Source organism: Carettochelys insculpta, chromosome 2 (genome assembly GCF_033958435.1).
Source record: "Carettochelys insculpta isolate YL-2023 chromosome 2, ASM3395843v1, whole genome shotgun sequence".
In the NCBI taxonomy this organism is placed as follows: domain Eukaryota; kingdom Metazoa; phylum Chordata; order Testudines; family Carettochelyidae; genus Carettochelys; species Carettochelys insculpta.
In genome coordinates this window covers 215971319-215987460 of record NC_134138.1, presented here as the reverse complement: position 1 = coordinate 215987460, position 16142 = coordinate 215971319, and the positions used below count along the sequence as shown (strand labels likewise).

Genomic DNA, 16142 nt, shown 5'->3' with positions numbered 1-16142 from the left:
TACAAACGAAAGGCCTGATCCCTGAAAACCTCATTCACGTGAGCAATCATTGCCTTATTCTGAGGAGACTGTTGATGTCAGTAAGACTATTCTTGTGCGTTGAGGCTACACACACAAGGTTTTTCAGGATTCAGTTAAGAAAAATATACATAAGGGAAAACAACATAAAAGTTTACAAATCACAAAAAATTGTGACTGTCTGAACATGCTTCTGCAACAACACCACATTTTATCAATCATTTCAAACCCATCATAGCTGCCTGCACTGCATATTTCTAACTGGAGTAACTTTACTTGAAGTAAACATATTATCAGAAATATACTTTGGAAATATGACCCGTTTCACATGGATAACTATTGTATCTCTTAGTAGTACTGGGTCTAATTCTAGGAAGCTGTTTAATCAAGCTAATTCCAGAATTTGCCCAGAAACATACTGATCAATTGTATTTAGACCTATTTTCTGTCAGGCAACATCCTCTGTAGCTTCCTGTCAATTTGTTCTATAAATCACAAATTGCAATGCCGACAACATTTGCTCTTTTCCCTCAAGGAAAACTGTTGGATGGTTTGGAAAATTTCATCCTAGAATTTGCTAAATAAATATTGGATCATGCTGAACATATTGGCTATGGTTACGCTAGCAAGTTTGCCAGTAAAACCCCAATTCTGTCAACAAAACTTGTTGAGCACGTACACACAAAATGTGTTTGTTGACAAAACTCAGCACTTTTGCCAGCAGTGTTCTACCTCTCAGCCAAGAGGAATAATGCTGCTGTTGACTGTCGACCAAAAAAGCTGTGTGGGTGCTCTGAGAGCCCTTCTCTCGACAGACAGGGCATTCAGAACAATGGACAGCCCTCTCTGATGTGTTTCGGGGTGCCTGTTTCATCAAGAGAGCAGCTGGGCATTCCAGCTGCTCTGTTGACAGAATGGAGCACTCTTTTGATTAATTTGTAGTGTGTGGCCACACACTGTCAACAGAAGCTTTGTCGGGAAATCTCTTCCGACAATGACTTCTGTTGACAGAGTGCTGTAATGTAATCGTAGCCATTATGCCTCATGTTCTGATCTACATTTGTGTTTATACACGAAAAATGAAGACAGGTAGTCGAAAAGAGTGCATAGACTGATCAGTATTTAGACCTTTCTTTTGCCTCACAGAATCTTTTCATGAGCTGTCCAGTTATATCTTAAACCACCATAAGTAAGACCATTTCCCTATATTACTACCAACACAAAATGCACGTACAGCTAAACTAAACAACCAGCACTTCCCCTCAATACTTTACCGAGCAAAAGTACACCTAGATTGCTCAAGTTCTCCACTGATATCAAACATCTAGCACACTTCAGATAAATTACATGTAGGACAAACTTCTAATCTCACAACATGGGAACTGGAAAGCTCCTTCCTCCATACGCTCCACACTGCAGAGATGACTGAAGATCAGGCTCTAAAATTTAAGGAGTTCTTCAAAAGCAGCACACTGATAAAAATCAAGATCAATTTACAGCATGCTTCCAAATGAGCTACAGTAAACAATCTTAAGGCTTAACCTAAGATTTACACAATGTGCCACATTATACTGCATTTATTGTGGTTTGTTGACATATGATTAGAAAAGAAATGTAAACTCAGATTAGAAAGACAGTTTGTCTTTTCAATTAATGTGAAGTGTAAGTGAGTAATGACTATATAAAAATAGCCTATACCATTTTTATCACCCATACGACACTTATTCTCAAATTTATTGCAGAAACAATTGAACAATGTTTCAAATCGCAGGAGGGTCTCTCTCAACAGGAATGCTTGCATAGGCCTTTTTACCTCACTGTTTCTTGCCCCATTTCAATACCACGTAAATGCATATTAAAAATTACAAATATACATCTACTTAGATATGCACATAACCTTGTGATTCTTTCAGAGGTTGATCTTCTTAAATCCTGGCCAGACCATGAATGTTGCAGGACCACAGAGTTGGATGCTGGGGCGGGACCTGCTTCCCAAGGCAGGAGCTGGGGCCAAAGCCGTGGTTGGCAGCCTGGCCCGGGCCAGAGCTGGAGCTCCTGCCAGCACTGCTGTAGCGTGAGGGGTGGGGGAGGGAATAGACATTCCCCCCCGCAGTAGCATGGGGCCAGGGCAGGAGCCCCTGTCTGTCAGAGCCCTAGGGCAACTCGAGGAAGCTTGAGTCCCTGGGGAGCAGGAGCCTGGGGCAGCTTGAGGCAGAAGCCCTGGAACTCCGCTGGTCCGGCAAATCTATGAACATTAATTTCAGCACTATCAGCCTGAAAATTAAGCATTGCAATAAATAATTGTATGGATGTTTGTTTTAAAACTAATGTACTGCATTACTCTACCTAAGCTCAGTTTTATGACAGGGAAGGGAAGGACCATGTCCAGCAATAACTGATGAGGAGGTGAGAGCAGGATGACTGGTTTCTGAGGACAGAAGAAGAATATAATTGCTGCAGTGCCCAACAGCAAAAGGTAAATATGAGAATTTGGACGTCTTTAATCTATGTATCTGAACCATCACTATGTGCTTCATGTGTCCCTATGATGCTTACTTGTAGGAAGCTACTTTCGAACACTAGATAAATTATCTTAATTTGAAGAAAAAATAAGGGACCTGCAGCAAAGTGTGGCAATCTGGAAAAGATGACTCGATATTTAGAACATAAAGCTGAGTGCTGAGCACAGGAGATAAGCTGGGAGACAAAAATCTTGTAGTAGATTTTGATAAAGAATTTTTGGTCAGTGGAAGAAATGCAGCAGGGGAGGGGGAGGGGAAAAGAAATCAAGTACAGTCATACCCTGAGATACACCCATTCGAGTTACGAGAATTCGACTTTCCAAGGAGTTTCATTTAATACCCCTACTTCAGCTTACGAGGCATTTCTTCACATTCATGAGGACCAACCTGGAGGCTGGCAGCTCTGGTAGGCAAGCACCAAGGGGATGGAGTCGGCTGCGTTGGTCTTGACGAAGAGGCCATGCAGGAGGGCGGCAGTCTGGTGCAGGGAGGTAGACTTGTCCGAGTCCCGGCAGTAGATCACACTGCTCCGCGAGTTGTGGATGCTGGGCGCACAGCCCATCCCAGCCCCGCTGCTGCTGCTCACCCTCCGGGTGGCTAGGGGGTCGCTGCCGCCCTCCTTGGGCAGCTGTGCCTCGGGCACTGCTCACCGTCTGTGGCGCTCCCTCCCATTTAGCACCTGGCTCGCCCGCCGCTGCCGCCAGAGGGGCCTCTCCACCACGGAGCCCCACACAAGAGAGGCATCGCCCCTCACCAGCCAGGGGCCCCCTGTGCATGCCTAGCTCCCCGCGTGGCCAGCCCCTGGCAGCGCTCACTCCCCGCTTAACCTAAGCTGCACTCAGGCCAGGCTGCCTCCCCATGACCTGCCCTGCCCTGCCCACCCCCTTGCACCGGGTTTAATAGGATTTGGTGTTGTTTCAGCATAAATGGGTGTACATTTTGGGGCTCAGGAATGCTTAAAATTTTTTCCCATTGAAATTAATGGTAATTACATTTTCGACTTTTGAGAATTCGCCCTAAGGGGGGGTTTTCAGGAACGAATTACCCTCATATGGCGGGGGAAGACTGTACCTGACTTTCTTGACATCCTGAAAAAGGATGAATCTTATTGTCAAGCTGTCTGGAGTGGCTCAGAGGCATATAAGGCAGGCTGTGAAGAAGCAGGCATAAACTGCTCATGAGTTCTATACTTAGATGTCACCAAGTATCAAATGCAACCACTCAAACATTATTGGTGCTTACCATACAGCCACAAACAGTCCCCTGGGGTATTGAAGTCTACCATGCTATGCAAGCAAGCTTTCAATCTACTGACGTGTAGTGTTTGCCCCAGGACCATCCGTAGGCATATGCAGCGTACGCAGCAACATAGGGCAACACCTTGCCCCAAATTAAATAGTGCTCTATGCTGCACCTGCGTATGCCTAGCTTGGCCGGAAGACAGTGCTGCCTTTATCCAATCCCCCGGCCTCCAATCCATCTCCCAGTCCCAGCGGCCCAGTCCCCCAGCCCCTCGACCTTCCCACTCTGCCTCCCAGCCCCAGCAGTCCAATTCCACAGCTCTGCCTCTCAAGCCCAGCAGCTCAGTCACTCAGCGTTCCACTCCAACTATAGCCCCAGTGGCTGAATCCCCCAGCCTTCCACCCCCTGCTCTGACCAGCTTGTGGCCCCAATCCCTGGCTCCACCTCCCAGCCTGCAGCTGTGTTGGGCTGCACTGCTCCCTCACCAGCATCCTTGTCCTATTCCTGCCCCCACAGCCCTGAACACTGCTCTCCACCTACAGATTTGCTGTCCAGCTCTTCACTGAGAGATGACAGAGGTGCACGGGCTGTATGCAGAGCACCAGAAGTCATAAGGAGGGTATTCCTCCCCAGCCACATGGATTTCCTTACGTATCATATGTGACACCATTCCCCCTCTCAGCGCAAGAGGTCCTTCCCCAAAATCTTGCATTTTGTTCCCCTTCACTGGAACCAACAATAACACCTATGTCAAAAGATCTTTCTTTAGCATGCCTGTAAAACACCTCATTCCTTTCTAAGTTCTGTATAGAGATGGTTTGTATAGAATGGGGCAACCAAACTTGCTGACCCTCCGAGCTGCATACAATCTTCAGGTCAGACTGGACCAAGCTGCTTCCTTTTATATCCTGGTTGCCCAGCAGAGAAAAGGAAGTCTGGACCCTCAGCCCACAGAACTAGTGCAGGGTAAGTATACCCTGTTACAAAGATAATCCTCTCTAAGTGCAGAACTTTTCAAGTCTTTTCTGACAAAACCATCACATACTATGGTTCACTCACGGAGTCTATTCTTTAGCCTTTAAAAACTCTCTAGCAAGTTTAAACTTCTAATAACGCTGGAGTGCTATAAGCCCAGCAGACCAGTGGCACGTGAATCACAGAATCACAAAACACTGGAACTAGAAGGACCTCAAGAGGTCATGGTGTCCAGTCCACTGCACTCACAACACAAGACCAAGTACCATCTAGATCATCCCTGACAGACGTTTATCTAACTTACTCTTAAATATTTCCAAAGATGAAGACTCCATAACCTCCCTAGACAATTTATTCCAGTGCTTAACCACCTTGACCGTTAGGAAGTTTTAACTAATGCCGAGCCTAAACCTCCCTGTCTGCAATATAAGCCCACTGCTTCTTGTCCTACCCTCAGAAGATAAGGAAAATAATTTTGCTCTCTCCTCCTTGTAACAACCTTTTAGGTAATTGAAACCTGTTATCCTCTCCCCTCTCAGTCTTCTCTTTTCCAAACAAACCTAATTCTTTCAACTGTCCCTCGTAGGTCATGTTTTCTAGACCTTTCATCATTTTTGTTGCTCTTCCCCGAACCTTCTCCAATTTCTCCATAACTTTCTTGAAATGTGCTTCACAGAACTAGACACACTACTCCAACTGAGGCCCAATCAGCACAGAGCACAGCAGAAGAATTACTTCTCGTATCTTGCTTACAACACTCCTGTTAATACACGGAAGGATGAGGTTCGCTTTTTTTGCAACAGTGTCACACTGTTGAGTCATGTTTAGCTTGTGGTCCACTACGACCTCAAGATCCCTTTCTGCAGTACTCCTCCCTAGACCGTCACTTCCCATTCTGTATGTGTGAAACTGATTGCTCCTTCCTAAATGGAGCAATTTGCATTTGTCCTTACTGAACTTCATCCTATCTACTTCAGACCATTTCTCCAGTTTGTCCAGATCACTTTCATTTATAATCCCATCCTCCAAAGCACTTGAAACCCCTCCCAACTCGGTGTCATCCGCAAACTTTATAAGCGTGTACACTATGCCGTTATCTAAATCATGAATGAAGATACTGAACAGAACCATTTCCAAAACTGATCACCAAGGAACCCCACTTGTTGTGCCCTTCCAGCATAACTGTGAACTATTGATAACTACTCTCTGAGAACAGTTATCCAACAAGTTATGCAACCACCTCACAATAGTCCCATCTACATTGTATTTCCCTAGTTTATTGATGAGAAAGTCATAAAGACAGTATCAAAGGCTTAGGTAGGTATACCACATCTACCACCTCCCCCTTATCCAGAAGGCTTGTCATTTTATCAAAGAAAGCTATCAGGTTGGTTTGACGTGATTTGTCCCTGACAAATCCATGCTGACTATTACTTATCACCTGGTTACCTTCCAGGTATTTGCAGAGGGATTCCTTAAACATTTGCTGCATTAGAAGTTAAACTGAGTGGTCTGTAGTTTCCTGTGTTGTCCTTATCATACTAAGACTATATCAGTATCAAAGCTATCTGGAGTGACTCAGATGAATGTGTAACAACCAGTTAAGAAGCAGGCCACAAATCCCAAACTGGCTGGGAGGTCTATCCATAGATTTCACCAAGTATTAGGTATAAAATTCCTCAAGCACTTTCAGAGCCTCAACAAGAAGTCACAGACAGCTTGGGTGGGTAATCATGTTTACCTTACTACCTAGCCAAGTTTGCTTTTTTGACAGACAGTCCCTTACTTTAAGGCTTAAAAACACAGCAACAATGTTCAGTTTACTCACAGGCCCAAAGCATCTGTCACTTATCCCAGGTCAAATGAACTTTACAGCTGATACCAATACCAGTGGTAGTGCGTGCTACAGCAAATTAAAGATTCATTGATTAAGAAAAAGAAATAAGAACATTATTTACAAGCTTAAAAAAGATAAACACACACACAGTAATGAATTACAGCTTTAGGTCTCAAAGTGATGGACACTGCCATAATATAAAAGCTCTGTGTGTCCTCCAGGACTATCCTAAACTAAACAGCTGGGCATCACTTGCTTATGCATAGAAATCTTGCTCTTTCAACATCCGAGCAAGTTAAGAAATCCAGTTTCTTCTTGTCAGAGATTTTTATCCCTTTCCCCAAGGGAGTTCATGCTGATGGGACTGACAGGAGGAGTCCATGGGCATGTCTCCTTTTCATGGTTGGCTGGGGGAGAGGGAACTATTGATAAAGTCTTTGCTCTTCAATGTACCACAAAGGCTCACTTGATCTCAGTGCAGGGCCAGATTAAGAAAAGGGCTTTAAGGGCTGCAGTCCAGGGGCCCGAGCTAAGGGAGGCCCAGCAAAACAAGTCTCTGGGCTGCCAAAAGTACAGATCTTTTAGTGAGGTTTGGTCTCTAGGCTGCAAGAGCCACTAAAAGCCCTGAACTCCAGCCCTGCCTGGCCAGTGGAGGATGCAAGTCCATGCACTGCCACCCCCTACATGCTTCCCCTTCCAACTGCACTGGAGCAGAGAGCTAGGAAGTTGTGTGTGTGCACTTCCTTCACCTGCAGGCTCTGGCCAATGGGACTGGGGGGAAGGAGGCTGCAGCCAAGTGCAGGGCAGCAGAGAGAGCCACCTGTCCCCTGCCTGCAGCCTGAGTCACCAAAGAGGAGCTTCCCCAGATAAGCGCCTCACTTTTCAATCATCTAGCCCAGCACTAAGACCCCTCCCAGCTCCCAAATCCTGCCCCTCAAAGACACCTACTGGCCTGAGTCCTCTCCCATTCTCCAAACCCCTAGGCCCCAGCCTGGAGCCCCCTCCGACACCCCAAAATCTTAGCTCCAGCCCACCCTATAGCCTGCACCCACAGTCAGAGCCTCTGTTATTTATGCTATCGCTTGTCATCTTGTGGTGAGAAAATATTCCGTTAGAAGTCTAAGTTCACCACCCTTGATCGTCCATATAAATACCTGCACGGCCACACCATGTCTCACATTTCATTGAAGCAATGTGATGCACCAACATAGTAACATTTAAAATAAACCAAATTATCTAGGGCTATATTCTTCTACAAACTAATAAATTTTTGTTTTATTCGTTTTGGGACATGTTTAAACTGCAAAAGGGACCTCTAGACCATGGGTGTCCAACCTTTTGGCTTGCCTGGGCCGCATTGAGTGAAGAGGAACTGTCTTGGGCCACATATAAAATATATAATATAGTTAATGTATATAAATCACATAATAATGTTAAAAGTTTACGATCTTGTGGGGCCGCATTACTAGCTGTCCAGGGCCTCATGCGGCCCGCGGGCTGGACACGCCTGCTCTAGACCAATCATGTTCCTCATTGATTTAGATGAGAGACGATTCAACTCGGTGGCTAGGATCCAACCAGGGTCAATGGTGACCAAAGTGTGGAAGTACATCAGTTCAGTCCAATATAAATCCCCAGCTGGTGAACAGATATTTACATTATGGTTTGTAGCCTTACAGAGACAAAGAAGGTAGGTTAACACCTCTAATTGGACCAACTTCCTTTGATGATAAAAGGCAAGTCTTCATTACAGTACTGTAGTGACACAGCTGTACTGCTGTAGCACGTCCCAGGAAGACACACTGACTATGCCACTAGAAGAGCATTCCCCCATCAGCAAAATTACTCCATCCAGAGCCATCCTGTCCATAGGACTGCTTGGGGCAACCACAACCCTGCATCAGCTACCACAACAGTCCTATGAATGCGATAGTCCCCCATACTGATATTAGCCCACGTGGCCCAGGGCAGATTACATGGGGGGGCCTAGTGCAGGACAGCAGCAAGGGTCAGGCCTTCCTGCACTGACTAAGGTGGCGGGAGCCGCAGGAAGCAGAATGACACAGCAGCCTGTTCCTCTCCGCTGGTTTCACCCTGGTGGTGGCAAGAAGCAGCGATCTGCCCCCAGCACACTCCACTCTGCTCCCCCAAGCCTGCATCACAGCAGTGAAGCAGAGAGACCAGCCTGGGAGATGGCAGCAGAGAGGAGCAGGCTGCTGTATTGCGCTGCTTCCCATGGCTCCTGCTGACACAGTGAGTGCTGTGGCCAGATCCCTGGTGCTGCTCCATGCCAGGCCTCAGGTCATCCCCTGGGCTGCACAACTTTGGGGAGCAGGGTATGAGGAAGTGACGTAATGGGGGCAGGAAGAGGAAGGGTGGAGATGGAGCAGGTGGTTGTCCCAAGTCCCACACACCCCTAGGAATAATGGAGGCTCCACCTGGCAAAAATCATAAACTATGTCAATGTGAGACCATCTACTACCATCATCACATCAGTGGAGATAGCATAAAACGTATATCACTCGGGGGGCTCTTACATACCCCTGAATGGCATAAGTTAGATTTATTTAAGTGGTAGTGGTAGAATTGTCTAAAGACAAGCTTTCAGAGATCTTTTCTTCAGGTCCTAAAACCACACAGCTACAACTATTAGCACTAGTAAAAGGGCCAGACGCAAAACTGACATGAAGATGGATGGATATTCTAACCCGAGCTTCACCCAACAAAATAAATGAAAGCTCCTTATGGAGCTGTTGAAAGAAGGTGTGCAGAAATGTTTGCATGTGTCTGTTATTTGAATATTGTTTGTATGTATAATCTAAACAATATGTAAAAATGGAAAATCGGGATTAACTATACAGAGTAGATATTGTGCATGTGAGACAGAGGAAGTAAGAAGCAGACTTGTTCTTCCTCATTTCAGACGTATTTAAATAGAACACAGTCTCAGAGTGTTAGCCTGTATCTTCACAAAAAAAAGCAGTCCTGTAGCACTTTAAAGATTAACAAATATAATGTATTAGGTGATGAGCTTTCACGGGACAGATCCACTTCTTCAGATCTGGAAAATCCTGATCAGATGCTACAGGACTGCTTAAACAGAACACAGATAGTCTGATTACACTCCTTTCGTAACAGGAAACAACGTCAGTATAAACAGATGCTGCTGGGGAACTTTAAATTCAGAAAAAAACATTTGGCAAGGAAAAGGTAAACAGCTGAAGAGTGGCCTTTTCACCTTTAAATGAGAAACTAAGTGCAGAAGTAGCACAAGCCCCTGGGATAAAGGTTGTGGACTTTTTTTTTTAAAAATCATACTAATGGGGGAAAACACATGTTGGCATCACAGAACTCCCACCCCACCCCCTCCTCTCCCCTTCCAATGCCCAACGCTCACCCTGCTGCAAACACTACAACTGGAACGTGTAACGACAATGAAAACAGAAACGAACCAATCCAACTAACCAACGAGTCCAATCGATGCGAAACGAACCTTTCAGCGCAGCGGCAGCCTGTACCCTCCCCAGCTCCCCAACCAGCTCCGCCCCCCCCCGCAACACACACACAGCCTCCCCGCTTCATCTGCGCCTCAAACCCCCCGGACCTAGGAGCCCCCTCCCGCTTACCTGCCAGGAGGCTGCTGATGTCCTCGGGGAGCGCCGGGGGGCTGCGCATGCTGAGGCGAAGGAGGGAGGGCAAGGGGCAGCTGCGGGACCCGGACTCAGGAGGGAGGAAGTGACAGCCCCTCCCCCGGGCTCAGCAGGGGGAAGTCACTTGAAACCACAGGAGTAAAAGGGGGCGGAGCTACTCACTACTCTCTCCCCGCCTCTCAGCAGGGCCGCGCATGCGCTTCCGGTCAGGCTCGGGAGTGGGTTTGTGCAGCCGCCGCGAGCCTCTGTCTTAGCCCAGCCCCAAGCGGAGCCGACACGTGACCACAACTACGTCCATCTTTAACATGGGCGTAACGTTGCACGAGGCCTGAGTGGAGAAGCCGCCCCGCGGCCTCGATGCCTGATTCAAAGATGGCGCCCTGCGCCTATTCATTGGCCCACAGCCTGCTGGAAAGGGCTTTCTTGGCTGATTGGTTGGGCGCTTCCGCTCTCTCCCTGCCGCCTCAGCCATACGGTTACTCCACCCCGCATAGTCCCGTTTCTGTGCGACCCGCCCCCGGCTGTAACGCATATCTTAGTAGGCGGTGTCTTACAGCGCAGCTGAACGGGGGATGCGGGGAGGGAGGAGCCGGTGCAGACGTACGGGGGGCGGGGGGAGGCGGGGATTGACCCACATTTGTACGCCACTTCACGCTCCCTGTGTTCCGCGGGTTGGCTTGGTGGAATGCACAGACATCGCTGCTGAGCAAGCGACCGGGTGTTCTGGTCACCTTCCTAGAGCAATAAGAAGTCCTGTGGCACCTTATAGACTACCAGATAGTTTGGAGCATAAGCTGTGATGGGCAAAGACCCCCTTCGTCGGATGCAGCTGATGAAGAGGGTCTTTGCCCACCAAAGCTTATGCTCCAAGCTATCTGGTAGTCTATAAGGTGCCACAGGACTTCTTGTTGTTTTTGACGATACAGACTAACTCGGCTACCTTTCTCATACTTCCTAGAGCAATGGTTCTCAGCCTGGCCAGGCTTCCAGACCCTCTTCCGGGCTCTGATTTGTCTTGTATCAGAGGGGTAGCCCTGTTAGTCTGTATCTGCAAAAACAATGAGAAGGCCTATGGCACCCTCTAGGCTAGGAGGTTTATTGGAGCATAAGCTTTCCTGGGCAGTGACCCACCTCATCAGATGCATGATTTGTCTTTTGTGTCCCCAAGTTTCACCTCACTTAAAAAAACTACTTGCTTTCCAAATTAGACATAAAAGTACAAGTACCACTGCCCACCATTACAGATTGTTTGCTTTCTCAGATCTATCATCTAATTATAAAATAAATCAGTTGGACTGTTAAATAATTGCACAGATATTTCTGTATGTAATACACAAAACAGCCTGCATGAAATAATCTCAGGGGTAGCTGTCTTAGTCTGTAGCTTTACAAACCAAAAACGAAGCAGTGCTTGAGCATCTTGAAGACTAACAGTTGTATTCATTAGGTAATGAACTTTTGTAGGTAAGATCCATTTAATGAGATTCTGAAGCAGAAATAAGCAATTCTTTCTCCCTTCCATCTTTCCCCCCACTCCCTGCTTTATGTTTCACTGATTGCTTTTTTTTGCTTCAGAATCTGATGAAGTGGATTTTACTCATGAAAGCTCATTACCTAATAAACAGAATTATTAGTCTTTAAGGTACTACAGGACTGTTTGGTGGGGCGGGAGTTGTATGAAATACATCATTGTATAAAATTTTAGTTTGTATGGACTTTGCTAGTGCTTTTTATATAGCCTGTTATAAAACTAGACAAATATCTAGTTGAGTTGATGTACACCATAGAAGATCTTTGGTACACATAACCATGGTTGAGAACTACTTTCCAGGAGAGTTCCCTCTTCCTTTCTTTCTCTTAGCACCTCTATTCAGATGGTTTACTCAACAGTTTGTGTTCAAAATTGGGGTAGACATTGTGTAAGACCAAGATTCTCCCATCACCATCATTTCAGTGGGAGTACACATCATGTGCTTAAAGCCAGGCCTGTGTGCGTGACTTTGCATGATCAAAGCCTGATTGCCAAGAATGTATTTCTTCGCACTTGGGGGCTTGGACTCTATTTATTTTCAGTGGTCTCCCACACCAACCCATCTTTAATTACATGAGACAGTTCATTTCAGTTGTCTCTGGTTTTCAAAGCTGTACAACTCTATTGCCTAATTTTATAGCCATTTTGACTGAAGCTAAACCAATTAAGGAACTGGCCTGTCTAATGTCAAAACAAAATAATGCATACAAAGGATCTTACCTTATTTGTGTTGAAGGTTAATAAATACCTGTTACTCTTCTGCCATAGGAATATTTCTCTTCTGTACATTTTTCTACAGCGGTGAAAATTCCTATATGTGTTTATGTTAGTGTTGACATTGCAGATATGCAGATTTTGGGAAGTTGATGTAAAGATATAGAGAACTGGGAATGAGAATCTAGACTAATGGGTTTGCCCTTCTTGGATTATTCTTAATCCCACTTTATTTTGTTGACTTTCCCACTCTGTTCCTTTCTTCTCCAGAAAGAAGCAGAGCTGGGCACTTGAACTTGAATGTAGTTTGTTTTGAGATCACTTTTCTTGCTTATTTATTCCATATATTTTACCATTGTATACGTTTTGCCTACATTTCAGGGAGTAAAGTGGATTTGTTTTATTATTTTTTGTCCTTTTCATCTCTCTCCTGAATTAGAGATACTCTTGTCCTTTGCTAGTTGGCACTACGCCTATGATTAGCCACCAGGATGGCCTATTTTTTAATTTTATCAGAGACATAGCCGAGTTAGCTTGTATCTTCAAAAACAACAAGAAGTCCTGTGACACCTTATAGACTAACAGATATTTTGGAGCATAAGCTTTGGTGGGCAAACACCTGCTTCGTTTGATGAAGCGGGTCTTTGCCCACAAAAGCTTATGCTCCAAAATACCTGTTAGTCTATAAGGTACCACAGGATTTACTATTTTTTAATTATTGTTTTTGGCAAAAATTGCAACCCAGTTCATTTGTGCATTGCTGATTTCTTGATTTTACCCCAGTTGCCTAATTTTTAAATATCTTCTTGATAGACAACATGATGGAAAACAGACCCAGGCCTTCAGTGAATCATTTCTGGGTTCAGAGCCACTTCAACGCATTCCGTGAGGATACTACAGCTTTTGTGCCATGGGAGCTGGACTTGAAATAAAAAGTCCCATAGGTCAGGGTTTCTTCACATATAAATTGTGACCTTGTGGAAGTACAAGTTTTGGTGGGATAATCACCCTCCCTCTTGCCTTTTTGGATTAAAAAATTAAAAATTTCTCATCCTTATAATTGCGGAGATGATAAAAATATGAAATCAGTGTAAACTAATGCAGTAATACCCATCAAAGGCTGCCACAGCCTGACATACTAGGTCTAGGCACTATGAGTTGCCCTTTCAGCTCAGTCAAGGCCCTGTGGATTCTGCAACCCTGGAATTTAGTGTTTTCCAAGGTGCCATAGCATTTGGCATTTTTCCATGGAGTCTACCATTTTTCTGCAGCCAGACATCTACAACTTTGTTTTTCAGCAGTACAGGAAATAGTCCTTGCCTGGAACTGCCTCTTGCTTTCAGTTTACTTTTTAATTGGATTATAGAGCCTACTCCCTATACCGTTTTACAGAGGCTGGCAGCAGAGTGGTTTTGACCATCATGTTTCTTTCCTCAGTGTTTGCAGCTTGTCTTTCTCTTCTGGTTAGGATTATCATATATAAAAGAGGACACTCTTGAGAAGGAGTGTATCCATATGAATATCTACCAACTCATGCTATGTTAATGTGTTATATATAGTACATTAATATACAATCAGTTGGTAGATACTAATACAGATACACTCCCTCTCAGGGGTGTCCTCTTTTATGAAAGGCCAAATATGCTAACCCTACTTCTGGTAGATTCAATGTAAACCAGCTTGTCAGCAACCTTCATACTTTAAAGGAACTCATGTAGATGGTGGAAAAGGATTCTGGAAAGATGGACCACTGACCCAAACCAAACCACATCCATCTTCACAAAAAAAGCCCACAGAAGCTTATGGATCTGCAAATGCAGAGCATTGTTTTAATAAAAGGCTGTACTCCAAGCTAGAATGCCCTTGTTCATTAGTTGCACGGTCACTGCATACAGCAAATGCTAAGGACCCTCATATGCTTAAGAAACATTGATTGCACCCTATGCCTCTGATATCAGTAATATTCTGTCCAATATGCTGCAGACAGTGAGACAAAGCAAATCCACTCTCCAGCATTGCAATCAGCAGAGAAATCCATGATATCATGGCAGATGATTAAGAATAGCCATGCAAAAGAATGCCAAAGACTGGATATTACAACTGGTTGAAATTATGTATGTCATCTTCTACGTAATGTTTTTTTCCAGTATAATTGAGAATCATCCATATATGATGAATTTGTGTTTTGTTGTCCCCTGATGGACATGCTACGGAAGAAAAATATTTGGGAGCTTTGTAAAAATGTGTTTGTACAGCTGGGTTGGATCAGCATGGCAATACTAGTATTTGTATCGATAGTGCCTAATCCTGACAAGGAAACAGAATGGCCTTGTGAACAGAATTGCACCCCAAATTCATTGCATCTCAAGCCATTTGGACATATAGTGGACATGCTCTTCCATAGGTGCTGTGATATCAAAGAAGATTCTAATGGAATGGAAAGGTTCCTGATGAAACTAAAAGATAAAAAGTTGGGTACTTCGCTGAAAGGAAGCCCACTTAAGTAAGCACCATTTTTATCTTGTTTTTTTGAACAGAGTGTAGCACAGTAGGGTACTGGTCCATGACTAGGACCTCGGGATGCATTGTAGTATTAATTAATAAGGCATGCCTCTTTGGTACCAGCTTCTCTTTCATACCAGACTATATTTACTTTCATGTGGCAATGGCTTAATTGCTCATTTGAACTGAGAAAATGCAAGGTCTTGGGAAATGGTGCTCTGTCCTTACTGAATATTTCTGTGATCAGACGTAGTTTGCTTTGAATACTTCTGTCAGTGAATATAATTAAACAAACCAGCAGTCATGTAGCACTTTAAAGACTAACAAAATGATTTATTCTGTGATGGATGAGCTTTCATGGGACAGACCCACTTCTTCAGATCTGTAGAATTTCCAGTCCAGACATAGATCAGACCCAGATACACAATACGGAGGTCCAAAAAATTGCAATAAAAACTGACAAATCAAATACATGAACTGAAGGAGGAAGATGAGGGGAGGGGAATGTTAAATGTCTCACCTGGGATCATTATGATCATTAAAGGGAAGCAGTCCTTTTAATGCATGAGATAATTGCTGTCTTTGTTTATACCAAGTATTCATGTGTCGAATTTCGGTATGAAGCGCAGTTCACAAATCTCCCTATGTAATCTGTTTTTAAAGTCTCTTTGGACATAATGATATGAGTTTTAGCCTCAAGGATCACAACTCCCAAAGCAGTCCACAAGAGGTGTCAGAGGGTTATGGTAGATATATAGGGCCACCATATGGCTGAGTGATCTCTGGTTTTAAACTGAGTTTGGATTTTTTTTTCTTTTGCATCGCTTATAGGTCAAAGCATGTGATTAAAAAGAATGAAATCATAAGAAAGAAAAGTACTCTGTGGCAAACTTGTAGGGACCCTGGATATACCAGTGTTATTTAAGATACAAACTATGCTATAGAAATAAAGAAAGCATGGTTAATTGGACACCAGGTGCAGTAAATAAGTGGTTTGAAAATACTTAATCCAGTAATTAGGGGAGGGAAAACATAAATAGAGCACAGCAGCAGACCTAAACTGCTTCAGATGATTTTATGTAAGGTCTGGTAACCAGCAGTGACATCATGTGTTTACCACAGTTTATAAACAGGCAAGATTTTATTAGGGT

The 16142-nt window shown here is 44.4% G+C and overlaps 1 protein-coding gene across 1 annotated transcript in view; it reads right to left on the bottom strand.

Annotated features, from left to right (window-relative positions):
* SKAP2 (src kinase associated phosphoprotein 2) overlaps window positions 1-10374 on the bottom strand; it is a 152337-nt gene extending 141963 nt beyond the window's left edge. Inside the window, exon 1 of the mRNA XM_074984596.1 lies at window positions 10221-10374. Coding sequence (XP_074840697.1) covers window positions 10221-10269 — 49 coding nt within the window. The 5' untranslated portion in view covers window positions 10270-10374. The remainder of the gene's footprint in view (window positions 1-10220) is intronic.
* Between the last annotated feature and the right edge of the window lie 5768 nt (window positions 10375-16142).